Raw genomic sequence first — 27,989 nt, forward strand, 5'->3', positions numbered from 1 at the left:
TGACAAGTAACATGCAAGGTGAGCATGCACTTCATTGTACACACCCAAGAAGACAAACGCAAACACACCTGGCAGTTTTCCTTTTTAAGCCAAATATTTGCTCTGTGAACTGCTCTCAGCAGCAGGAAACTGCACTTATTTTTCCTACTGTATGAAAAAACAGTGCATTATGAAAGACTGCCCCCTAATGAATAAGATCAGCGATGTGGGACACACAGCACAAATCCTTCGATGCGCAATAAAACACAGAGCTCAGAGACACAGCTCTCATGGTCGCTGAACTACAGGGAGTGTCAAAAATAACTACACTGTGCTATTATAAATAATAGTAGGCTGTATATTTAATAAAAGCTGGTGCTGTTGTCTTGCACTAGATTGAATCTGGCGGCAGCTTGATGTGTCTGGATCAAATCCTCTCTGGCGATGGAAAAACAAAAGCATTTGCGTGTATTAATGCATTGATATACACTCACCTAAAGGATTATTAAGAACACCTGTTCAATTTCTCATTAATGCAATTATCTAACCAACCAATCACATGGCAGTTGCTTCAATGCATTTAGGGGTGTGGTCCTGGTCAAGACAATCTCCTGAACTCCAAACTGAATGTCTGAATGGGAAAGAAAGGTGATTTAAGCAATTTTGAGCGTGGCATGGTTGTTGGTGCCAGACGGGCCGGTCTGAGTATTTCACAATCTGCTCAGTTACTGGGATTTTCACGCACAACCATTTCTAGGGTTTACAAAGAATGGTGTGAAAAGGGAAAAACATCCAGTATGCGGCAGTCCTGTGGGCGAAAATGCCTTGTTGATGCTAGAAGTCAGAGGAGAATGGGCCGACTGATTCAAGCTGATAGAAGAGCAACTTTGACTGAAAGAACCACTCGTTACAACCGAGGTATGCAGCAAAGCATTTGTGAAGCCACAACACGTACAACCTTGAGGTGGATGGGCTACAACAGCAGAAGAGCCCACCGGGTACCACTCATCTCCACTACAAATAGGAAAAAGAGGCTACAATTTGCACAAGCTCACCAAAATTGGACAGTTGAAGACTGGAAAAATGTTGCCTGGTCTGATGAGTCTCGATTTCTGTTGAGACATTCAGATGGTAGAGTCAGAATTTGGCGTAAACAGAATGAGAACATGGATCCATCATGCCTTGTTACCACTGTGCAGGCTGGTGGTGGTGGTGTAATGGTGTGGGGGATGTTTTCTTGGCACACTTTAGGCCCCTTAGTGCCAGTTGGGCATCGTTTAAATGCCACGGCCTACCTGAGCATTGTTTCTGACCATGTCCATCCCTTTATGACCACCATGTACCCATCCTCTGATGGCTACTTCCAGCAGGATAATGCACCATGTCACAAAGGTCGAATCATTTCAAATTGGTTTCTTGAACATGACAATGAGTTCACTGTACTAAACTGGCCCCCACAGTCACCAGATCTCAACCCAATAGAGCATCTTTGGGATGTGGTGGAACGGGAGCTTCGTGCCCTGGATGTGCATCCCACAAATCTCCATCAACTGCAAGATGCTATCCTATCAATATGGGCCAACATTTCTAAAGAATGCTTTCAGCACCTTGTTGAATCAATGCTACGTAGAATTAAGGCAGTTCTGAAGGCGAAAGGGGGTCAAACACAGTATTAGTATGGTGTTCATTATAATCCTTTAGGTGAGTGTACACTTTGAAAGAAGACGTTGATTGACATCATAGGTAAATACTGCACAACATGGATCCTCATATCAACGGTGTGTGCTAATTAAACTGAAAGCAAGAAAAGACAAACTGTGTATTACGTTTGGGCAAGAAGCACGTATGATCCACGACGGCACGTCCAGGAGAGCCCTCGGCCAGTGTCCATCGCGCCCGGAGCCACTACCTGCCCAGCTGAGCGGCACTTCCTGTCCGCCGATCGCGGAAGGTGAGGCACTTCCGGCGGGTGACTTCGCAGCCGGATGACGTGGCTGAACGGCAGAGTGTGCGAGAGAGCGGCTCACAGTCCGGCACCGACACAGCCAGCGACAAGAGCGGGCCAGAGCTGCCACCGAGCCGTACCCTATTTCCACTCGCAAGCGCTCCTCCACACACCATGGGCTCGCCTGGGTGGAAGATCCTGGCGCTGGTGCTGCTGTCGGCGGGGGAGACGCTGCTGCCGGCCCGGGCGGATGAACACGAACACACGGTGAGCGTCGCGGCCGAGGAGCGCTGGGAAGCCTGCGTCTGTGGAGGGGATGGTTGACTGACAGACTCGCCCTGTTCGGGTACATGGCACCGCAGCGGGGCTACAGTTACACACGCAGTCGATCAAACGATGATTAAACCAGAAGCGGCGGGGAAACGACCCGTGCGAATATGAAGTAAAGCATGATTTAAAAAACGAAAAAAGCATTAGTGGCTGCATATGTGTGCTGTGCGCTGCGCCGTCACCTTTGAGACGTTTGCAAATGCACTGCGAGAAACAGCAGGCCGTTGAGGAAGTGTATTCGTTAAACCATGGGCTGTCATTCATTGTGGTTTCACACATGTAAGTTACATGTTTTTTAAAGGTAGATACGGGAGTTGGGGATGTGTGCGGCTGCCTCGTACTACTGGTTTGACGGTGCATCCGGTTGTGCAGGCCCGGCCGGTTTGTGTAGGACACCGTACATGTCAAAGCGTTTCATTGTGTTGATCCGCCTCTGGACGCGATTTATTTTCGAGGTGGATTTAAAAATGATCCGCGATCGGCCTGCTGGCGGGCGGGAGGACAGTTCATTGTGCGCTTTTATTCGGCTTTCACGTCCAGGACAGCTGGAGCTGCCGACCGGAGGAAGAGTTCAGATGTTGTGCTGAGCGCTGCCTGCTGCTGTACAGCCCATAGTGGAGGCTTCTGCATGGCGCTATATTACATTCGTATTTTATTTGATGGCATTCTGCACACAATCAGCTCATTCTAGTGCTTCTCTCAATCTGCTTTCCAAGGTGTCGTGTTTGTTTCACTCCTCTTCCTCTCTCCATTGTGTGCAAAAATGCTTCTGTACTGCTCCCTTTAATGCTGTCAATTAAATCATAATTGTTAGTATGATTTCTTAGCAGACGCCCTTACCCACGGCCACTTACAACTGTTACAATGCATCACATTATTTTCACGTACAATTAACCAATTATCCAGCTGTAGGTAAAGTACTTGCTTAATCCCCCAATCTGGGATTGAACCCTAACTGCTATGCCACACTGGGCCCCATGCAGGGTATTTTTCTATATAAAAATGAAAGTTTCACCTGAGTGGTGGATAATTAATAAAATATACTTTGATAAGTTATATTGCTGCATATTATAATTGGTAAAAAAAATTTTAGTCCTGGCATAACTGAGCCTATTTATTCTCTTTTATTGTCCTGTGTGTTTCATTTTCCAACCTAAATTCTGCATATGTTGATGGCATTAAAGCATCTGCATATGAAGTGCTGTACTCCTGGTTTTTATTTCAAATGATGTCGTGTTATAGCAGTTCTGAATGATTTGTTGTGTAATGTTATACTAGTCTCCAACATTTCATTTAATTTTTCTCAGGTAATTAATCATTATTGCTTTAAGGCATGCATAGTCTTTATTTTGTAGTTTGTATTATTCATGATTAGCATATTTTGTTCCATGCAAAATAAATGGTGTGCCTGCTTTGCACGTCTTAATAATTACCCAGAGTATTTGTTTTTGTTTACGGTTAGTCCTTTTAGTTTCCTCAATTAGACCACATGGGTACAATGATTTTACATTTATACAAAAGCAATATTTAGGCCTCCTTACATTCTGGAGGATAGTCATTACGTTCTGTCTTACACACATCTTTGATTCTTGATGTATGAGCAGCATTGATTTGAGGAATTGTATGTTGTGGGTTATAAGTGTCATTTTCATTGGATTTTTTGTTTTGTTTTTGAGGGTCCAACCACCTCTCCCAGTATGTGGTAACCTAATGTTCAAATGTCTGTAATGCAGCTTCTCAGTAGTGTTTCTCCACTTTATTATTTATTTACCATTTGATTCTTGCTTACTTCATATTGATAATTAAGCAAAGCTCGTAAATGTTACGTATTTTATACTTGGGTATGATCATTAGTCATTACTATCCCCGTACCTATATTCTGGCCTTATGTTGTGATCATATAACAATATGTTGTCTTCTACTCATACTGAACAATTTTTGATTGCTGATTGTTTTTATTGCTCAAAAGTTTTGCTAACTCAGATCAATTCTAGTGCAGTAAGCAATGTAAGTCAGACCTAAGTAGTGATAGCCTGCTTGTATTATGATTTGTAAGGGAGTAGGCCAGTTTGCTTTCACCCATTTCTCTGCTTTGGACAGGTGGTGATCTCCTGTTAATTGATTGGGCATAATGAAGAGCATTAAGCACTGACTACTTAATGACTATTTCATTAAACTAACCTCAGCGCTTGAAACCAACACTCTCAATTCAGATTTGTGTTTTTGTGTGTGTATTAACTGCAAATAAAAAAGTGACCTTATTTGAAATGTTAACAGCAGTACCTACATTGACCTATGTCCCAGTTTCTTCTGTACAGTAGCCTTACAAGTTTTTATTTATTTTTGGTTTTGAAGTATTAATATTGCCGTAATCTTGCCTTGAACTTCTTGGTTATTTATACAAGGACCCAATACTTATTTTTCTCTTATTTTAATGTCAGAAAATAAAGTAGGCCTTTTTTGCAGTTTCTATCAATAGTGGCGTGCTAAGGCTTTAAAAAGAATTCCCCGGACATTTATCACTATAGTCACACCGTGTGCTTAATGGGGCATATTTCAATTAACACTCGCTCTGTTGTAAGTGTATATGTGGGGTGCTCTGTTTTTGTTTTTGTAAAAAAAAAAATAATCGGAATAAATCAGATCCATCAAAGTTGTGGTGGTTTAAGTAAAGGGAATTTATAGTAAACTCAAAAGATTTTTAACGAATTGTTAGATTGTATAATAATGTTTACAGTCCTTTTTCCAGAAATGAGTAAAGCTGGGGTTGGTTCTTCCGTTGGGTTTTGATTGGAAGTGATTTTGCAAATATCTTATCCAATTGAAAAGTGTAAAAAAAAAAAAAAACCTGTACTTTGCAAAACTGTGACTAAGCTGTGCATTTCACATTTTAGACTCGCCCAGACATCACTTCACGTATTTCCTGCTCCCAAAGGTGACATGCAAATAGTGAATAAAAGCATTTGCTGGCTAAATATCCATGTGACTGAATAATACAATGGAAGAAATTGTTTGAAAGCAACACCCTCTCGTGCCCTAATTGTATCAGTTTTTGTTTTTTGAATGACTCATCCGATACAAAATGAAAGGGTGCAACAACAATTAATAGTTAAGTCCAAACCCAGTAAGAAATAATTTTTACCCATTATTACGGTTATCTGACTTATTTTGTGTGACATCAGCCCCGTCACAAGACCATGTATGGTGTTAGGTTTATAAGGCAATGGATTCCAGCAGCCAGCAAGTATTACTTGCTTGTAACAAAAAAGTCAGTTTGTCAATTGTCGTAACACTGCACATAAGTATGTTTAGAGAAACTTAATCAGAGTTCTTGACAAAAGTATGAAGCCTATTTCATACCGAGTCATTACAAATGGTGTGTTTTGGTTTTATGGTTGTGGATTAATAATAAAATAACAGCAAGATGTGCAATCCGAAGCTGTGAAGACCCATCATATGTTATAACACAGGTGTATACATTCCTACCCATCAAAGTTTCCACCTTTTTCCCCCAAAAAACATAAAAAAAAATGTGGTTTCAAATTGATGCCTTTATAATGGGACCTATATAATAAATAGTTGCTAATTATGTCAAACAATACTCCAATAGACTTTGAACTGTAATGCGCTGTAGTACTGAGTTAATTTGTAATCGGGATGTATTTCCGGTGACAGGTGTAGGATACGTCTCCCCACTCAAAGGCTTTTTTCAGTTAATTCCGTCAGCATTAGGTTTGTTAGAATCCAGGGCCCAGTGAGGTTATTCACATCAGCTCCTCTCTCATGGCTCTGCTTGTGTGTTTTTGGTGCTATTTTTTTTTTTTTCTTTTGGAGTAGAGGGGGGCAGGTGCAATTATCGCTTTTCCTCTGCTGTTCATTATTCCAGATAAACATTATTCCACCAATAAACATCAAACATGATTGGACACACTGCATTTTGTAAATACAATAAAACTAATTAATGATATTGCTCCCTTTACCAATACCCCGAAAAGCGCTAAAGTCTTACCTAATAAAAAATAATATTGTGATGTTTTTTTTCCTCTCAAAATGTGCAACTCAGCAGTGTGCAAAACCAATATTGAAAATTAAAAAAATGCAGAACACGGTGTGAACGGCCCTTCACATACTTGGTGTATTTATTTAGGCCTTTACCTGCTATTACTGCTTTTCCTTTTGTGGATGGAAATGGATTCGTTTCATGCTACAGTCAGTATGTTTTTGTCTTTGTGTATGCACGTGTAGTTCATTAGATTTGAATTCCCTAACTACAGTAGGAAATGCCTGAATTGCAGAACTGCGTTGTTATTATGATATGGGACTTCAGTTCCCTTAATATTTTTACCAACTAACAATGTAATAATCGGGGGAAAATAGCACGTTTTATATGCTCCTTATAATCCCTTTTAACAATACCCTTAGCGATGTACAGTTACACAAAATGCATCCTTGTAATTGCTTATTTCTCTCTTTCTGCTTCAGTATACAGATAAGGAGGAAGTCGTCTTGTGGATGAACACGGTGGGGCCGTACCACAACAGACAAGAAACATACAAGTACTTCTCCCTCCCCTTTTGTGTGGGGTTAAAAAAGACTATAGGTCATTATCATGAGACGCTTGGAGAAGCCCTTCAAGGGGTGGAATTAGAATTTAGCGGGCTGAATATAAAATTTAAAGGTAAGCGTGAACCAATGGCTGAAATATGGGTTTGTATTTAACTGATGCTTCTACTGAGGACAACTTAACTATCTTAACAAAATACTGTCTTAAGTTATATATTACTTAAGGGAAGTGAAGCATGTATAATAATCACTTTGGGCTGATGATATCTATTCAGTTGTGCTTAATGAAATCGGGGGTTATTATGCAGACTCTTGTAAAGATTATTGAAACGAATTGTTGTATGAGATGATCGTGGTAGTGTAATATTACTGTATGAACAAGGTGGAGAAAGAGAGGGGTAATTGCAGACCAATGTGTCTGACTTGTATAAATCTAAAATAGTCACACATAAAACTTATATTACTGTACTTGAAGTGCAGTGTTTGTAATTTAATGTCACATTTGGGTTAGTAGGCCTAAACAGATGTTACTTTCAACACTAAACATATGGGATAAATGCAGATTAATAATTGTAAATTAAAAGTGGTCACAGACAATTCACACCTTGCTTTGCTTCTCCTTGCATAGCGTGGAATTGATACAAAAAAGTGTTTGGATATATACTGTACAGCAAAATAAATTTGAATTTAAATTAAGGAAAATAACACTAAAACTGTGTAATGCTGTACTGTTCTCACATTCAGAATACTCCTTTGTTGTGATCACACGTTTTTGATCTGGAAAGAGGATAAAAGAAATGGATGTCTTAGCTGTAGAACAAAGATAGCCGTTGGATGGTTTGATGGATGTATTCAGGTTCCTAAAAGGGATTGACAGTCAACTGAAATCTCTTCTAGTCAAGATCAGTACGTAAACGAACGAGCAGATTGAAATGTAAATGTGTGAATAGATTTAGCTGGAAGAATAGGACGCATTCCAATACACAGAGTTGGTGTAGAGAACAAATTACTAAGACGTATTGTGGGAGGAGATTTGCTGCGATCCTTGTAGTCCCTGCTAAACTAGACTCTTAGATCGACAAGCCACTAAAAACATTGAGTAAGGAGGGGCTACCTACTCTGTTACCTTTCTTATGTTACTTTAATGTTGATAAAAATCATTGTATTTTCCCTTCATTCAAGCTAATTGTTTTAATTCTAATATAAATTCAGTATTTGGTTCAGAGTAGTATTTAACAACTTTTATATACATTTTTTTTTTTCTGTGACTTTATTCTTACAGAGGAGGTTATGCAAACAACATACTGTGAAATTGAGCTGGATAAAGCAAAAAGAGATGCCTTTGTCTATGCGATAAAGAACCACTATTGGTACCAGATGTATATTGATGACTTGCCAATCTGGGGTAAGTGATCTGACTGGTCTTTATCTCAACAGTGACACGAAGAGTTCTGCAAGATATTTGCAGTCCAATACATTCTTTTTAACTTAAATCATTCTGAAAACCGCTAATAATCAAAGACTTCTGTTTCAAAAGTTATATTTCTTATTTTTTGTGTGAAAATTAGCTAATCAGCTAAGCTAAAATGTGGAAGTAAATGTAAAGTATATCATCTTTCCCTGATTTTGATTTTAGTGTTTGATAAACACATCTATCATAATTAGGTTTACATGTAGCTTTGCAGGGTAACATTTCACTGAGTGGTTTTAATCTCAAGTAAACAATGCAGGCAGTGTATTCACATTGTAAAACCTGCCTTTTTGTTTTCCCTTTATTTGGAGAAACCTTCACAATGATTTGTGCACCACTGTGCCAGGTTAAATGGGTCACAGCAACCTGTAGAGATAAACTAATGTGCTGCATTTAGTTTATAGGTACCATAAGTTAATTTATTTCCCCATGGCGATGTTGCAGTTTTACCGTTTTTTCACAAAGGATATTTCTTTTTATACTAATTCTGAGAAGAAAACACTTGTGTTGATCATGCATCTGTTAAATCCTGTTCAAAAGCACTAAAATGCATCTTCATGTGCAGGCATTGTTGGAGAAGCAGATGAAAATGGAGAAGATCATTACTTGTGGACCTACAAGAAGTTGGAGATCGGTTACAATGGCAATCGCATTGTGGATGTGAATCTCACCAGTGAAGGCAAAGTAAAGCTGGTGCCAAATACCAGAATTGCAATGTCTTATTCTGTAAGTATATTCAGAAGGGTTTAAGGTTACAATCTTCAATGGGACACTTAATGAATTGTATAGCATTTACATTCCTGAGATTCAACAGCATTGCAGAAGTATGGGTGTGAACAGAGGATAATATGAGAATGTATACTACCTGTGGTTCTTTTTACCGAATTGGAGTTAGAAAATAATGATGGTTATTGATTAATTTATTTATAGTTGCTTATGAATAATTATCCCTCGGTTATGATTTTGGATTGTGATTATTAATGTGTGTATTTTGAGAACGTTTTTGGATGCAAATTTAATCTAAGTAAAAAAATATATATATATATATATTTATGATGAACTGGTTTGGATTTAAAACTATTTGAAAGCAGTGGTGTTGAACTATGAAACCTGTCCTTGTTGTTTCAGGTAAAGTGGAAGAAGTCTGATGTAAAGTTCGAAGACAGGTTTGACAAATACCTTGATCCATCCTTCTTTCAACATCGAGTAAGTGATCTTGTTTCCAGCCTTTTTTGCATGCCATTTTTTCCCCTTCCGTTTTTCTCATCAGCTAACAACCATTGTTTGTTTACATTAGAAGGTGCTGCAGAATTCAAATAGTTTAATATCCATTTGTGCCGGGGGGCTAAGGCACAGCAATCGCTTGTGTGTCCCTGTGTGTGGGGAAATGGACACCATCATTTCATTAGCTAAATCATGTAACTGTTAATGACTGTTTCTCATCGATATTGCTCTGTAGTTAATGATTATTGATTGTGTGGATTTCATTACAACTTGTAAGTGTTGCTTCTTTTTCAGATCCACTGGTTTTCCATCTTTAACTCCTTCATGATGGTGATTTTCCTGGTGGGGCTCGTGTCAATGATCCTCATGAGGACATTACGAAAAGACTACGCCAGATACAGCAAAGAGGAGGAGATGGATGACATGGTCAGTGGTCTGAATGAAGAGCTTAATTATAGAAATCTTTCCTGTCACATAAATCCCATGTAATTTATATTTGAAAATGCAGCATTAGAACTGAAATAGGACACTGGGAAGGAACAGTCCTCTAATAATTGAATTGTAGGGGGGAGAAATCTTCTCTGTGGATGATTTATGTCTTAATGCTTGGTTTATGCCACAGATAATGTTTAACTTCTGATATTTTTTTCATGCGTCAGAGAAAACGGTTGCTTATATTGTCCATTCAGGAATCAAAACGGACCCTTATGGTTTTATTTATCCGTGATGCATGCATCTTATTATTTGGAACCACGGATAGCCGAACAGAACTCCAGGAACTCATCCGAAGTTTCATCGCTTTATATAATGTTGACCGATTTGAACCATCTACTCTTAAGGGCCAATATTTGTGAAGATCAGAAACATGAAACCTGATGAGCTAAAGTTTGATTTATGAAACTGTAGGAAATGGATAAATACATGTGCATCAGCTTTATAATATTGGAGGTTAGCTTTGACCTTAAGAATAGTCATTCATGTGTTTTTTTCTTTTTTGTCAATGTATTTCATGGCTCAACGTTACAAAATTGTATTATTTCTTGGCAGATTGTGGCCTTAAAATAGATAGACAGTGGCCACATCAACTAATATACATTTGTTTTTATTATTTTATGACAAATTTTCTCGAAAAATGTCCTTGCAATTAAATGTAAAATCACGAAATACCCATTAGCTGAAATTGCCGCAGATTCCATCCCTTTTTATTACTTATAAATGACATGTAGCTTTCCATTTTGTGTTCCTCAGGAATTTTGCATGTAGAGGAAAATATCGCCACCTTCTGGGTGGAGCAGTCTTCGGCAGAGCTATGGGCATCTTTTTGTTTTAATACGTTTTAAAGAAAAAGCTCTATTCTGTGTCTTAAATTATTCATGTGAAGCACGCTTGATGGGAAACCATGTGAAGGACAGTTCATCTGTGAAGTAAAGATTTGTACGATATAATCTCAGTGGTACAATATGTACAGATGTGTGTATACTCAATGTGTGGATATCTTAATAGCTTTGAAAGAAAAATACACCCTGAGTTACATAATAGTTTAGTGTTGCCATCCGCTTCACATCCCTGGTCTGTGTTTGGTCTACTGCAGGATCGAGATCTGGGAGATGAGTATGGATGGAAGCAGGTTCATGGGGATGTGTTCCGGCCTTCCAGTCACCCTCTGATCTTCTCATCACTGATTGGTTCTGGTTGCCAGATCTTCTCCGTCTCCCTCATAGTGATCATCGTAGCAATGATTGAAGATCTCTATACAGAGTAAGTGCTCCTTTTTCACCGAATCAATCATTTAAGTTGTTTTTACGTCTTCTCCAAAAAAGTAAAAAGTTCTAATATTTTCTTTTTAGAGACCACACGATGGGAACTTTCCTGAACTTTTCAAAAGCACAATGATTTTGTATTTGTACTTGTTTAAGATATTGAAGACTTCAATACTCTAATTGAGTTTTTCAGACACGGTACATGCAATAAACAGACCAGCAGATGGCAGCATAACGTTGCATATCATGCTTTGTCCTGAGTCTTGGAAATCCAGTCATTTTACTGAAGTCTTGCGCTATGATTTTATTTTGATGTTTTCAAATACAAGGGTTTCATGATTTCACTTGATGGTGAAGATTCTTAAATTGCTGAATGCCTTTAAGAAAACTTCACAGAACTTGAATCTCTGTATTTCATGGGACTGTTTTTGTTTTTTCAAATCTCTATTTCATGGGACTGTATAGTGCTAATCTGGTTTTCACACGTACATGTGATGTTATGAATAACATGTAAAATGCATAAATAAAATGCCTCTTATTGAGCTTAATCAAAATGCTTGTCACTGAAATGTAAATCAAATACTGCACAAAAATATGAGTGCTAAACCAAAAAGGGAGAAATGGCAGTAATGCCTTAATCTTCAGATTTTGTATTTATTTTGTGATTTGATAGAAATCTGTAATTATGTAAGTGAGAGACTGTTTCATGTAAAGCCTTTTGTGCTGCAAGCTGGATTGTTGCTGAAGACCCTTTAAAGAGAGAGCTTGTGTGAAGTTCCAAGTAAATGCTAAATGGAAATCACAGTACGCATAGACAGACAGGAAATTACAGTTTCTAAAGCTCATTTCAAACTGTTGTATTGGGACAGGAGACTGAAAATCTGGATGTAGACGTTCCAAGTACAGTAGATGTCACCGTTTTATCATTAATAACCATGTGATCCATATGAAGAATTTTTTTCTCTTCCAAGTGATACTTTTACTTAGGCGAGTCCCTTAAAAATAAGTTTCTTGACTGAGAACTGTTTTAAGCTACTACACATCAGTTTCTTTTATCTTTCTTTATCATAAAACTTCAAGATTAAAAATTCATGTTCCATTTCATTTTAAGCTACTTTATCTATTAAAATGCTCGTAACCGAAAACTTCCTCCACACTAATGAGTGGGGGTTGGCAGTTTAGATCCTCTTGCTCATACCTTTCTTCTTTATAGCGTCATTTGTGCTTTCTAATTCCCCGCTGCTCCGCGTGCCGCGTTTTGAAAAATGACGGATGACGCATAGGGGAGCTCAGAGTAAACAGTCCTTCCAGGAACAAAAATGGAAATGAGGCCAAATGCGGCTAAGGAATCAAATGAATCAAAATAATTTGTTTTTCAACCCGTACAATCCTCAAATTTGTAGTAACTGGAAAAGAAACAGATTGTGTTTCCATTTGTTTTGACATCTTTCTGCTTGGTAGAGATGGTGGATTTATTCAAGTTTCACGTCAACTCCGAGAGCTCATGGGAGGAGAGTTGGGGTTTGATAGGAAAGCACTACCAAGAACCAAACTTAAGATAAATGCTGGTCTACATGGGCCATGTAAGAGCAATTGAAACGTACTTGACCTGACCTTGTGGTATCACTAACTTTCTTAAAGGGTTTGCATTCACTTGTATTGGGTGTCGAAAGATTTTAATTTGATGTTTATTTTAACAGACAAATTGATTCTTGATTACATACTGATCTGTTCCTTACAGGAGGGGATCCATGCTCAGTACAGCAATATTTGTCTATGCTGCGACATCGCCAGTGAATGGCTATTTTGGCGGAAGCTTGTATGCTAAACAAGGAGGTAAGTCTTCACCCCCTACCAGAGCTATTGGCTACACACTTCACCATATTGTATTCCCCTTTAGAAATAATAGTGAATGATTGATTAAACACACTCCCTACCTCCAGAGTATTTTAAACTGTACTAAGAAGTGCTTAATTGAAAGTTATTCTGCGCAAATGCACTTTTGACACCCGATCTTGGATTACATATGAGTTAAATAATTCAAATACCAAACTGAATGGTCACGTTATTGTAAATATTCATATTTATTTTATTTTAAATACATAATTTTGGAAGGGTGGAATAATATCTGAATTAGCCTTATTTTACAAATGTTTTTAAATATTCTGGGGAAAAAAAAAAAAAATCTTTGTAACAGGTCATTTTGCACAATCGCCTCTTCCGCTTTCAAGCCTTGCGCTGTGGTAACCGATCCTGCAGGATTTCAGGAATGTAGCCCGAGGCCTGCTTGTATCCTGCAGGTGTGATAATTGCTGGACCGAAGCACCATGGTGTCATAAATGAGGATCTGGGTTTACATAATCTAATAAAACCAAACGCAGGCGGACAGTCGCAGTCCTGCCAATTGTGGGCTGGGCGGTGTGAAAACCGTCTGGAAGTTGAAGTTCTAGTCTGTGTAACGTGTCACTCTTAGCTATTTACAAGCCTCAATTTATAGCCTGTTGGAATGTTGTTTTCGGAAGTGTAGGTAACAGGAATTTATTTTGAATTTCAAACCACTTTATTCCACCTTAAATCGCTTATTGCAAGTTATCCTGTCAAACAATATTGAACCGAGTTTTGCAATCCAGCATTGAATCTTAAGGTAAAGGTTTTTTTTTAGCTGTGGGTTCACTTGTTCTGTTTGTCTTTAATATTTCAATAGATTTCAGTTAGGTTTGGCCAGGATCTGTTAATGCAAAAGGCGAATGATTTTTGAGGTCACAGAATTTGATTCCAGCATTATTAAATTAGGATTAAAAACCCAAAACCATTATTCCCACATGAACACACAGGAGAGAACCAAACAAAGCTCAACTAAATCAGAATAATCTGTTTAGACACCATTTTTCTGTGGAATAGACTAGCAAAACAGGTTTTCAGTCAACAAGCGATGGCGAATGTAAAAGCAAGTCATGCTGAAACATCTTCTACTGGTTTAGTGTCTGTGCAATACCTTGAATAGAGCAATCAAAATGTTAGAACACCTCACTTAGTTGTTACATTCCTTTTTTTGACTTCCTGTTTACGTGAAGTCGATTTAGACTTGGTGGATCCCCCCACAACTTTCTTTGTTTTCATGCAGAGAAACTTGAACTGGTCTCCCACAGTTGGCACAACAATCAAGGCCAACCTGGAGTAGTTTTGTGGTGACTCATTTATGTGTACCTGTTAGACGTGTTTTTTGCTGAGTAGAGCATATCAGTGAATACATACATTTAGCTGCTTAGAGAGAAACCTTTGCCTTCAGCGGCCCGAGTTTTCCCTCTGGCCAAGACGAATAAAGGGAGAAGTGTCATTGTGGCAGCCATGACCCTTTGAAGTAGCTCAGTGAGTGTAATCAGCATCTTGAGAGCGACCATGATTAAACATCTATAAAACACTGAATTATCGCCTTCCTGCAGCGTCTCTCTGACACATGTGCAAATCAAGCACTTCAAACCTGGGGCTGCTGAGGTTGTTTCCTGTAAAGCAGTAGAGGTCAGATAATATCAAAGTTTCTTTCGGTGAGAAAATGAATTGAATGAGGGGGACAGTGTTTTTTTTTTTTTTTACTGGCACATTAGAGCTGCTGTGGTTATATAAAGACCCTGCATGCTTTGTACTTGTAAAGGAAGTTAAGACATAAGTGTATTTTTTTGCTAGAAAGCTAGATTTTGCAAAGATTGTACGAACATAGTCACTTCCACTATACAGCAAAGAATGCAGGCAATCCCACTCAGTCCAAACACTGCACACACATGAGTATACATTTTCATTTTTGAGTAATCATTCTTTGGTTTTCCTTAGTCAAGTCAAGGTTTACTGATATCTAATTCTGCTAAATCTAGTTTGGTTTTGTCCCTCGCCTCCATATAACCTGAGGAACCTCTGAAAAATCATAGAAATCACCTTTCTTTAAAATGAAGTGGTTGTGGGGGCGCCTCACAGTAACACGATCACACATGAGGAAAGAAGCGAGAAATTAAAGGCTGTCCCTGCACGCTGTGTCTCATACAGGAAGAAGATGGATAAAGCAGATGTTTATTGGGGCCTTCCTGATCCCTGCCATGGTGTGCGGAACTGCCTTCTTCATCAACTTCATCGCCATCTATTACCACGCTTCGAGAGCCATTCCTTTTGGCACAATGGTAAGAGAAGGAGGAGAAAACATCAGCGCGCTGTATGATCTGCTTCTTTCTTAAACTGCATGTTTTTAGCTGGAGGTGATGGGGTCTTTAATGCTTTTTTTATCAGTATTAGAGAGACCATCATTCTTTAACTGTTTGTTTAGTGTAAGTTGACCTACCTGGTACAGCAGTTGAATTTCAGTGAGTAAAATGCAAAACAAAGTGTAGCGAATACACCAATTTCAAGAGATGGATACATTGTGTGGAGTAGTGTTTAGGACTCTAGACTCCTCAGCGGAGGTTGTGGGTTCGGTCCCAGGTGGGGGACACAGCTGTATAAATAAATGGGTAATTGTATGTAAACAAATAATGTGATATATTGTGACAATTGCCCTAGATAAGGCCATCTGCAAAGAAATATATTACCTGTGAAATTACCTGTAATATCTACCTGAAACGCACTTTTGAATTTGGAAGTAGTAAGTAACAATAACTTTTACTTTGACTTTGCTTCTTAACTGGGTGTGTTGTACATAATGTTGTTCTGCTGTACATTTTTCTGATTTCAACACACTTTATTGTACAATGATCTTTTGCCTAATAGTTATCTTGGTATTGAAATCCTTTATTTTGAAACAGTCATTTGGTAATTTAGTGTAATAAATATTGTTTATTAAACTTTTTCATCAGTCTAGAGAAAAAGTCAAGATTACCCTTGATTGGTTCGTAAATGTTTGACTGCTGCTCTATATACAACTGAAATCTACGGTTTTCATTTCGAACTGTTCCTCAACCGACTTGATGAATAACTTTGAATGAATCCGAAAAACATTCAAATGCGGGGTGTGAATATCTTTTACAACAGCTGTAGTAGAAAGTGTGGTTATATACACACAAATCAAGCTTTTGAGAAGAACAGGTTGCAGTAAAGCAGCTGGGTAAACAAATGATCGTGGGGCCGCATACTAATAAGGACATGGATCCGTTTCTTTTCGACAACACTCGTTTCAACAAAAGAATGGAAGACAAACCTGCAACTCAGTCTTGCCAATAGCTAAACTTGTTAAACCAGCGATTTAGTTTGATTTAAACTTTACATTGAGAACGAGAAACTAAAATGAAACCGTATCAGAATGCAAGTTTCATTATTTGTAAACTCATAGTTGGTAAATGTGTATTGTGAACTGAAAGTTTTCCTTTTGAATAGGAAAATTCCCTTCATCCTTTGCATCACCTGACTTTTTGTTGTGTTTTTTATCTATATACCATGGTGTTAATCACTGTATTGGAACACTGCTTGTCATGGCTATCCTTTTATGTGAAGCAGATTAATTTGACTGCTGGGATTTTTGGGTGGTACAAAGGTTAAATCCTCAGGTTAGACTTCCTCTGCAGAGCTGGTCACCTTGTGTTCCAGATACAGACTTTTTGTGTTATAACTTGCAAAGGAAACCCTAACGCTCCACTGGAGAACTGTTAAACTACATGAAGGTACATTCCTTATGAGATATTTCAGAGCCAGATGGTATTGCAGATTGGTTGTGTTGTTGCAAACTGATATTTACCGTGCTCATTTTCACATCTGTCTTTAGAGGTTTTATCACTACCTGTTTATAGGCAATCTAATATCTAAAGTAGCACTAATGGCCTTTGAGGATTGTGGATGCCATATTTCTCGGATTGTTAAGATGTTTCCATTGTAGTTTATAAAGTAGACTTTTACATTATAAACATTTTGCCACATGTCCTTAGCTTTAAATGTTTTTGTGGTGGGGGTGCAGTGTAACCATTATTTTATTACTTTCCAAAAATCAAGAATTCGACTTTAATCATTGTTCTGTAAATGGAAGTCATCAACAAAATAAATAAATAAACCTTTAACAATTTATAAAATAAACTATTGGGCACGGAGGAGAGAATAACAAAAACTTTTTCAAAAGAAAAACTCATTCAAAAGATTTCAAATCTATTGAGGGCACGTATGATGTCATTTCTGTTATTTCCTCACTTCCCACACAGGGCTAATAACATGTATTATATTTTGCTTTATCGCTTCAAGAGATCTTTCAAATGAACACGTTCCCTTTATTTTAATACATGTACTGTTACAGAAAATAGTCCCTACTTGGAAATGGAGAAACAAATGCACCATATCGGTCTGATCTTAAAAAGTAATATCCTTAACGATATTTCATTTGTGAGACTGCTTATTCCTATTAAGACCAAAACAAATTACTTAAAATATCTGAGCTCTCCTGCCAAATATTAAAGGGACGGATTATTTGTTTTGTCTTTTAGCTGACATTTTCTGATCTTTACAAATGAGCTCTTGACAGATGTGCTGACTGTGCCAATCTTTAGCATGTGGACAATTAAAAAGTTCATTCAGTTTTAGTAGAAAGCTAATACATTTCTGACTTTGTTGTAATGTTGTAATTTAAGCGGATCATTCCTAACTGAGGAGATTAACCTATATCGTAGTGGTCTGAAGCAGATGTGTTGGACCTAGAGCACGGCCCGGGACAATGACAACCTTTGTAATCCCTCTTCTGTTGTAGATTGATTACTGCTACTCACACAACAAGAGAAACAGACTAAACAAAATGTCTAATATGAACTTAATTTTAGTGATTGTTTGCATACTTTTGATAAGGAAAAGAGCTTTTCCTTTTGAGATAACCATCTGATGGTGCCCCAATTAACAAAGTCTGCTTTCAGCTCTTGATATAAAACACTCCTCTGGAAAATTAGCATCCAAATGGAGTAGTCCCGCGGCCCCTAATATAGAAATTCAATACAAGCCGTTTCTAAATTTAGACATCCGTTGTTAAGAACAAGGCTTTAATGTTATTGTTAGCATGTATTGTTAATGCTAAAGAATGTATGCTTTCTAATTCTTTATTAATTTCCCTTTGTTTTTGTTCATCTTTGTGTTCTACATGACCCATTTCTGTTGCTCATGTCATGGTTAATTTACTACGGGTTATGTTTTATGTGCATGTTTTTGCGAAAAGCCACTAATTCTTCAACTGTGATGTGAGTTATGCCATCAGTGGATTATGGACGATCTTTTCAAAATTGCAGAGCAGTTTAAGTAATAAATCATGGCACTGAAATACAATTAATAATTTGAACACAACCAAAGATCATGGAATTATTTCATGTTGTATATAATTGCATGTAAATCATAGAATGGGGGAATTGCTTAAAGTCTAGGTGGAAATCTGTTTTCACTTTATCTTACAAGGTCTCCTCTGTACAGGATACTTTTAAGGAAGAATAATAACCATGTATCTATCAGTCATTTGTCGATCTGTTTTTTATTTTTCTTTAATTTCCGAAAGCACTTGCTTTTCTTGGCCCGCCTGCTTCGTGCTCTAATTTCTAAGCGGTTCAAGTGTTCGATCCACCACATGTAAAAAGAATACATGTATCCGCTGAGCAAGCATGTACAAGATCGCATTTCTTTGAGGTAATGTGATTTGCTGTGCGTGAATGCTGACAAACGGCAATTCTGTCCCCGTAAAAGAAAGGAGCAGTGCTCAAGTGCTTCGTCTGAAGTTACACTTGATCAAATCTGGGCAAAACCCACACTTAAAAGCCTGCATTGGAAAACAATTTAATTGCATTGCTAATTCTGAAAGCACGTTTTTAATGTTTAATTGAGATTTGTCTGCATTTTCTCAATTTTCCTTTAGAGATCATTTCTTATTTCAACAGAAAGATCCTTGCAAAACTCTGCACTGGACAAATAAATTAAGTAGTGTTTTTCATGTAACATGCCATAAAGTACCTGCTTTAATTAAGGATTAAAAGTTGTATATTTAAATAAATACATCCATATAGGTTACTCGGTTTCTTGGTTTTGTAAACTTTCACCTAGTTTAACAGACTTGTTCATTTTTATATGATGTTGAACAGAGTCCCGTATAAAATGGCAGATGTGAAACGGAACTATACCTTCTAGTTGTGGGTTCAGTGACATGTATGGTCTGTTTAGTAAATTATCTTTTCATGATTGAATCCACATGCTGTTTTTGAGACTGAATCATCACTGATGTTGGAATGGTAACACTAATACCGAGGTTTATACAGCAGACACTTGATTTATGCAGGGAGAAGTGTCATCATTGGCTTATTCTGCACATTAAGTAAGAAAACTAAAATATGTAAACAATTTTGATTTCTTGAAAACACCATTAATAAAGGAATTGAGTGGAATTCATTACCTGTCATTTTCAGTGAGCTAAAGTTTTAACACTTTACGTTGAGGAATCATTGCTTGCTTTCCACTGACTATCCCCCCTCCTTATTGATTTTTATTTAAACATTTTATCAATAATCAGCCAACCTAAAGTTTCCGTCCCGGCTGGCATAGTTGAATGCATCAGGACATTTCATGCTGCTTAATCGATATTACCCTTACTATTACCACTCCATAGTTGATCCCACTTACATGTATAACCTGTTTTGCACCCCAGATAGATGTCACTGCTATGGGTGATCGTTTCTAATGTAATCTTAAACATCTGTACTTTCAGTATGGTGTCCAACACCATTTCTTATTTGAGAGGCAGAACCACGCTTTCTGTGTTTTCATAAAAGTGCTCAAGTTTCCTTGTGATGGTGTGGTTCAGCTCCTTCTTCAGGCCACAGGCATTGCAAACCCATGTGAAACCCCAGCTGTAGGTCCTCAGAATAGATAGACCTGTCATAATATATCCCTCTGTTGGAGAACAATCTTGATATGCACCCAGTGTATTCTCAGTTTCTTCTACAGAATTATTACTTTAGAGAGGAGCTGAACTGTACTTCATGACCAGATATTTACAGCAACCAGACTGTAATGCAGATTGTGGAGAACTATTTGTTACAATAGTCATACTTGGTAGAATGTGAATACCAAGTTGTCACTGGTGGTACATCTGTGTAAATTACATATTTGTGAGAAGGGAAAGCATCTTTATCCAGTTTTTGTTTGTTTATTATTATGCGGGTTAGTCCTTAGCCTCCCTTGCGCAAAGAGGCAATAAATATGTCATTTGAATGTTATTTAGTTTCATGTGATTCCTTCAATGCATGACATAGCCATGTTAACAAAGTAGCTGACAATAAAAATAGGAATTCTGAATTTTTCTTTGGGTTTTCTGTGTATGCTTTTAAAATGGAATTTAAACTTCGAAGATGATACTTTCTTCCTTGTTAGATAATGCTAGGACAATTCTACATATGTTGGGGGATGTCCAGACTTTATTCAAAGGCTTCTTAAATAGCAAATTCATTGTACTTTTACATGTTTCAATTATACAGTGCACTGATTGATTTCATCTTTCTTTGTGTTGTGTTTTTAGGTTGCGGTTTGCTGCATCTGTTTCTTTGTCATTCTTCCATTGAACCTGGTTGGAACAATCTTGGGCAGAAATCTGTCTGGGCAGCCCAACTTCCCTTGCCGTGTGAATGCCGTGCCTCGCCCTATCCCAGAGAAGAAATGGTAAATACGACTGTACTCCTTATACCTAGGTCTAAAAAGTGCATTAAAATTACCTTTCACAAACTGTACTTAATTTGCTGCATAATATGAACATTTCTGCTTTTTAGTATACTTTTATCCGATTACTAAACAAGTTTATGTTTTTATTCTAGCCTTATAGTTTTGTTATTGTAATATTTTATTTCCCAATTCCAAAGTTATTTGTTCATGTCTAAAATAACCTTATTCTCTATTTATATTTTTGTCACTTGAGTGTAATGACACTGTCTTTTTCGGAGAACTGATTAAACCTCACTTCCCGTTGCATGTTTGTTTTGTTTTTCCAGGTTCATGGAACCGGCTGTGATTGTTTGTCTTGGTGGAATTCTTCCATTTGGCTCCATTTTTATTGAAATGTAAGTTGTTTTTTCCCTTTTTTATGTAGCTCTGTGATTTGCATTGTTCAATACTCTGTAATCTTTCCAAATGAAATCTTTGAGATATTTTGCTTAGGTTTGGGAGGATTGTGGGTACAGCATATGTAAAGTCAAAATGTATTTTTTTTACTTTGTTCGTTTGTGTGTTGGCAGGTATTTCATCTTCACCTCATTTTGGGCATACAAGATCTACTATGTCTATGGCTTCATGATGCTGGTCTTGGTCATTCTGTGCATTGTGACAGTCTGTGTGACCATCGTCTGCACTTACTTCCTTCTTAATGCAGAAGACTATAGGTGGTGAGTACACGAAAAGCAAGTAGGGTCTAGAAAGAAGCCCCACCCACCCCTCAAAACAGCCAGTAATACGCCTTCCACAGGGTGCAAATACCGGACTATTGAACCCGGTCAGAGTATGTGACACCAGTCTGTATTAGTAAACCTTTCCAAATACAATTTACGTTTCAGTTTCTATATCATATTTGTACGCTTTACACTGGAGGCTCAAGTTTTCATTCTTCCCCCGTTTATGAGGCGAATGTGTCTGCAGTTTGTTCACTTATAAGTCCTGAAAATAACTTGCATATTTAATTTTACCTCTTAAATGTTTGTGTATTTACTGTTCAAGTTCTCAAGAGCCTCTGTTTAATATTTCTTTCATATCAGTTTCATCTAGCCCTACACATGTTTACTGCAGAAGTGTTCATGTGGTGCCTTCCCTTGTGATCAGTTGTGCAAGGCCCATATTTAATGTATCTGGAATTGACATATTGACGTACGAGATTTCCCTTTCAATTCCCAATACTGTTGACCTCATTCTTCACGGATATCTTACTGCTGAAATATTTACCGTTGTTCTCATGCATTTGGAAACTAAGACGATCGTGGCTCTGAGTCATCCTAAAAAATCAACCAGATTTCAAAAGGGCGTGACCCACAGGACGAAATTAGGAATTTCTTGGAATCATTTCCTGTGATTTCTGCATCAGACAGTGTTACGATAGCAGCTAGATATGTACAGCAACAGTGCACTGATGCCATTCGAGCAATATGAGCACCTGTTCAAATAGGCAGCATCTAGGTGTCTGAGGATGGTGATGTTGTCACTGAAATATTGTCTTGAGATGCATATGCTCTCGGTTTTCAAAAAGCAATAAAAGTTGTCTTGGGTGTTGTAATCGACGCGTAGCAGCACACCTGCAAAATATGAAAGTGATCTTAATGAAATCCAAGACCGGCCAGTCTTTCCCCACTTTGTTCTCAATGCGAGCCACCTGTAATTAATTCTCAAACAACTCTCATAACATTTAATTGAGGCAGTGGTCTCCGTAGACGGCTTCTACTGCTCTGACAATAGACCAGTAACGCATACAATTTAAAGTGCAGATGAAGGTAGTCTTTACAATGTCAATGCAAGCTTTCGTCAGTTTGTGTGTTGTGTGTTTAGCAGTGTTCATTGCTTTTGTTGCAGGCAGTGGACCAGCTTCCTCTCTGCAGCATCTACTGCAGTCTATGTTTACATGTACTCCTTCTACTACTATTTCTTCAAAACAAAGTAAGTTTTGTCCTAAAGCTCATATTAAGTTTCCAAAACAAACAAAACCAGAAAAGTTAGTGGTAATTTTAGTTCTTGCGTTTTTGTCAATGGATGCTTTTGTACCAGGTGTTCTGGCGGTCGGGCTGGGACATTTTAGTCAAGGTAACAGCTGCTACCCGTTTTCTCTTAGGGAGACGAGAATCAATGCTTATATGAAAATGGGATCAGACTGCCTTTGTGCAAATACTGTGCAGTTAGAATTCATGACTGGTGAAAACTCCTGCAGTGATGTACTAAATTACCATAATCAATGCCTTAACCTTTCCTGATGAAGCTTAATCAATATCTACATGTCATTCTCCACAAATAGTGGTTTCATTTTAGACACAAACCTTTATACAGAGAAATCAAAACCTCGAAGCAGACCAGACTCTGGCATTCAGACCTTATTAGCGTGGAGCGCTTAATTGTCAGTTGCAAACCCTGCCCCCCCCCCCACTTTTTATTGCATTACATGTGAATCTTCTCTATAAAAATTCTGCTAACTAATTTTTGATTTTAACAGTGAAAAAGTTTGTCTAATTGTCCAATATTTCCTTTCTAGGATGTATGGCTTGTTCCAAACATCATTTTACTTTGGATACATGGCCGTGTTCAGCACCGCTTTGGGAATAATGTGTGGTAAGTGTGACAATTCACATTGCCTTGCCTCCTTTTGCACAGTAGTTAATTACACTTCACAAGCTGCTGTGTTGTCATTATATGATTAATTTACCAGATAAAATTCAATTTTCTTATTTTTATTGAAAATGTTTGAATAGACAGTCTCTGAAATATTTGACAGTGTGACTGATGTGATTATACACAGCAGTTACTGCACACCTGGGACAGATGTGCACAGGTGCGTTGGCCAGCCAGCGATCACTTTACATTTAAAAAAAAAAAAAAAAAAAACATTCTTCCCTTTTTAAGTAGCTTGTCCTCATGAAGATGTTAAACAAATGCAACACAATGTCAGTGTGGAAGTGTATGTGAAGAGCAACAGTATCTTCAGAATAGAACAAAAAAACATATTTGGGAAGCAGTTAGTTCTCATTCTCTCAAAAAACAATAACTGAAATAGAGAAAGAAAGACAGATTGAAGAAATGTCAGTACTTAGTACCTCCATGATAGTGTCCGTTTTAAATGCAAGCCCCGTGGAAAAGAGGGGAAAAAAACAAAACTGCCTTATCCCTTAATTGTGTACAGCACTATAAAAGCAAACCTGGCATGTGCTCTAGGTGGCTAACGAGTTATTTGCCGTGCTTGCATTGTCCCGTGTTGCTGCCACATCAGCAACTGCAGGACCTGGTGTTAATTTAACCCACCGCTGGCCAAATGAAATGATGCTGTACATTTTATGAGCAGGAAAATGTTCTTTAATCATACATGCTTTAAAATCTGTAACCTCTGAACATGAAAGGACGCGTCTTTATTGGATTTTTTTTTTTTTTTTTTTTCCCCGCACAAAGGTACACCAGGGGGAACCCACAGTTTTTACTTAAACCTACTGCTGTGCCAGATCTAAGAAATTACAATTTATGATGCAGTTTTTGTGTGTTTGTGAGAGCAGTAAGCTAACCCTTGCACAAAGTGTTTAGGAGAGAAGTTAAGGAGTGATTTTCTCCCCCACACAGATTTGATGATCAGCAAAAATAATAATATTAAATATAAACTTCTTTGTAAATGAATGTACTGCTGCCAATTTTGAAGTGTATTTCCCCATTAAGCTGTGGTAGTAGATGTATTACAGGTTTCCACCACATTGTTAAAGACACTTCCAACAATCTTAAATATAAACTATGGTTTTATAAAATTAACAACTTCACAAATGAATCAACCGCACTTTAGAAATGAAGAGTGTTAAATGAGCCATGTGGTTTATAAATTAACCATACACCCTAATCATTTATAGTAATGTATAAACTGTTTAAAATTGGATCGGACACCTTTTCTGGTCCTACACTTTTGGTTTGAATAAGCTGTCATAATTTTCAGACCATTTTCTGCCCTTGAAATGTGCCCCAGCCTCTCCAAATGTGTATATATATGTGGAAACAATATAAATGATTATCTTGAGTAATTTGAAACAATATGTAATCTTAAAAGAAAGACGGAAGCTCCCTGTCCCTTTTCACGTTCATGTTTCATGAACAACATTTTTGTTCTCGAGTCTGTGTACAAAATGAGGTATTTGGTTGTCTAAAGAGCTCTGTAGTACAGCATGAAGTCATTCCTGTTGTCTGTCTTTGTTTTCTCAGGGGCTGTTGGTTACATGGGAACAAGTGCCTTCGTTAGAAAGATCTACACAAATGTGAAAATTGACTAAGAAATGTGGGAACACTCGGATCTGGGGATCAGCTTTGGCTTTTCTTACAGAAGCTTGCACAAGTCATTTTTGCAAGAGGAGATTGGGTATATTACTTTGGTACAGTGTGGTTTTCCATTTTCTGAATGCCTGAAAAAGAAACAAAGGAGGGAAAAAAAAAACCTAAACAAAGGATAAAGAAAACATTTCCATCGATCCTAAGTTCTTATTGACTGCTTTCACCAACTTTTCATGAGCAAATGCTTGGAGTATATGCAGTAGGAGTAACTACAACACAGACCCCCACACACCCACCCCCCCAAAAAAGAAAAGAAAAACAAAACAAAAAAACAAAGTAGCTCATTATTGATGAATAGTCTAGCTCTCTTCAGTGAAGAGGACAAACAGTTTATTGAAAGCATTTGTTCTATTATGTAAGAAAGAGGGAAAGTTGGCTGCTTAAACTCGTTGACCTGGGATCTTTCTGGGTTTTTTTTGTTTTCCGAGTCACCCAGAATGCCATAATTATTCTAGTTTCTGTAACCATTTCTTTTTTTGTTTAGTTATTTTGTTTTTCTTGTTTTTTACCCCCCCCCCCCCCCGCCCCCCCGATACTTTCACAAAAGGTACTGCTAACGTAATTGTGCAGTAACATCACATACACACCCAACATTGTACAGATGGAAAAAGTGCATGTAATATATCCGCTTTAGCAACAGCTGGACCAATGCCATTTACTACTTATTTGTCATTTTATTAATTCTCATATTATGCCCGAATTGGTAATTTAAATCCATCCATCCAAAGAAAAGTAAAGCTTAGATCAGAAAGTATTTTGTTCTGCACTTCAATTTACTGTACAGCTAGCAAACGGATGTAACGTAGGAATGGTGAGCTGTTTTTATTAGACATTTTGAGGTCTAAGTGACAAATTGTTTTAATTGGATGTTTGATGTGGTCCCCTCCTTTTTTTCCAGTTTAGTCTTAACCATTTTTCTTTTTGTTATGTTTGGGTTTGAATGAAGGCTTTACTTAAAGATAGTGTATGGATAGGGGATATTACATGTATATGACCTTAAGATTATGTAACTTTAGATGTAGAACCCAAATGTATTTGGATGTACAGATTTATTACAGAGTACTTTTTCTTAATGAAACATTCAGTATAAAAATGTTTGATCTTTTTGTTTGGTTTTTGGGGAGGGTGGCATTGCTTCATCTTGCCTGCCATTGCATGACATTTTCATCTTATTACATGTACATCACACGGTTTCCTTCAGCAACAAAATCTGTAAATTGAAGCTTCATTTTCTTTTTGTTCTTCCCTGGACAGTCTGTGTGCATCTTGTAAGGCACCTTGCTTCAGAGTGCTTCATTATATAAATAAACCTATTTCTTGCTTATAAAATTATTAAACCTTGATAGACTGCAGATTTTTTTTTTTTTACTTTTTTTTAAGCTTTAAGTGAATCCATTGTATGTTTTGCTCAGCTGTTTTCCCTTGATTTTTATTCCCCCCTCCTCCCCCAACAATCTACAAAAATTGTGAATGTCATATGGAATTAGGCATATATGCTGAGTTTCTGCAAACATACTGTACAAAACAACTGTTAATCACACTAACTTGATATTTCCATTGTAATGTTACATGTAGCTTCAAGCTTCTCTTCCGCTGTGTGTTTTAAAAGTTTTGTAAATACAATATGTCTGTTTAAATATACAGTCTCCAAGAAAACGGGGGGTGGTGTAAGCTTTTTCTAACCATTTAACACAGAGTTGATTTATGGTTATTCACGTATCCTTTTGTTTTTGTCTGAAAATATAGACGTTTTAAAGAAACTGAGATGAACTTGCTGTAAAGAGAAAGCAAAGAGTAATAAACTATACATCTTTATCTACACGTTTTGATTGGCCACATTTTGTATATAAACTTATGAAGGTTTTCCGTACTGGAGCCCTGATATTTAATGTGTTGCAGAACAGTTTACTGAACTGCTACTTTGCAACCGACATGTAAATACAAAGACTGACCTCTGTCTTCAGTGTTTTTACACTTTGTTTTTGGTTGGGAAGGTTTCTGCAGTCATACCATTTGGGGGAGAAGAAAAAAAAAAAAATCTGTGAACATAAATGTCAATGTACACATGCATATGAACTACATTGGAGACCTACAGATATTTGCATCCGAAACTTGTTTTTCCTGCTGTTCATTTTCTCCTGTTTTTTTACCAAAATTGTTTGCTTGGTTTCAGTTTAAATTTTATCTTCTGCATATATACACCTTCTTGAAAATGAAACATTGCTCTTCCAGAGATGAGAGGCAATTATTATTTGATTTTGTTTCTCCCTGATTATTTATATTTTATTTTTGAATGTCAGAATTATTAGCACATAATGGAATTTGTGTATAGCTGGTTACATCCTGTTTTCTATCTTTTCCAACTTTTGAAATTAAGATTTCTGCAATATGATTAATAAAACCGGCAGAACATTTTATTTGTCTGCAATGAATTCTCCATTACAGTGCTTGAGGTTTTATAAGTTGCATAAAGAACTGTATGTGTGTCTGAAGATGTTTATCTTATTCTAATAAACTGGGCTGTAAAATCACAGTTTTTAAATATTTTTGTATCAAGGTCAAGTTAATAAATCGTTGCTTATATAAATTAGAGCTCCATTCATCCTGTTGGATTCATCAGAGCTTTGTGACAATCCTGAAACACTGACCTTTTAAAATTTCAGGAATTATAGGTCAATGTAAAGCTTTTGTTAGGATT

At 37.4% G+C, this 27,989-nt stretch overlaps 1 protein-coding gene across 1 annotated transcript; it reads left to right on the forward strand.

The window, feature by feature from the left end:
* The first annotated feature begins 1,958 nt into the window (after nt 1–1,958).
* On the forward strand, nt 1,959–27,835 carry tm9sf3 (transmembrane 9 superfamily member 3). The gene is made up of 15 exons (XM_066693817.1): nt 1,959–2,191; nt 6,737–6,932; nt 8,100–8,222; nt 8,854–9,014; nt 9,417–9,494; nt 9,807–9,938; nt 11,104–11,270; nt 13,014–13,108; nt 15,311–15,441; nt 20,772–20,911; nt 21,238–21,306; nt 21,481–21,627; nt 22,799–22,882; nt 23,469–23,545; nt 25,166–27,835. The coding sequence occupies exons 1-15, from the start codon at nt 2,099–2,101 to the stop codon at nt 25,231–25,233; spliced, it is 1,761 nt and encodes a 586-aa protein (XP_066549914.1). The 5' UTR covers nt 1,959–2,098; the 3' UTR covers nt 25,234–27,835.
* Nucleotides 27,836–27,989: the final 154 nt, after the last annotated feature.

This window comes from Amia ocellicauda, chromosome 20 (assembly GCF_036373705.1).
Source record: "Amia ocellicauda isolate fAmiCal2 chromosome 20, fAmiCal2.hap1, whole genome shotgun sequence".
In the NCBI taxonomy this organism is placed as follows: domain Eukaryota; kingdom Metazoa; phylum Chordata; class Actinopteri; order Amiiformes; family Amiidae; genus Amia; species Amia ocellicauda.

What these genes read in the sequence shown, in the direction of transcription:
- tm9sf3 (XM_066693817.1), top strand. Translation starts at nt 2,099, where the DNA reads ATGGGCTCGCCTGGGTGGAAGATCCTGGCGCTGGTGCTGCTGTCGGCG. An exon ending in CTTGTATGCTAAACAAGGAG is followed by an intron (nt 13,109 to 15,310) that starts GTAAGTCTTCAC and finishes TGTCTCATACAG; the next exon opens with GAAGAAGATGGATAAAGCAG. An exon ending in CGCTTTGGGAATAATGTGTG is followed by an intron (nt 23,546 to 25,165) that starts GTAAGTGTGACA and finishes TTGTTTTCTCAG; the next exon opens with GGGCTGTTGGTTACATGGGA.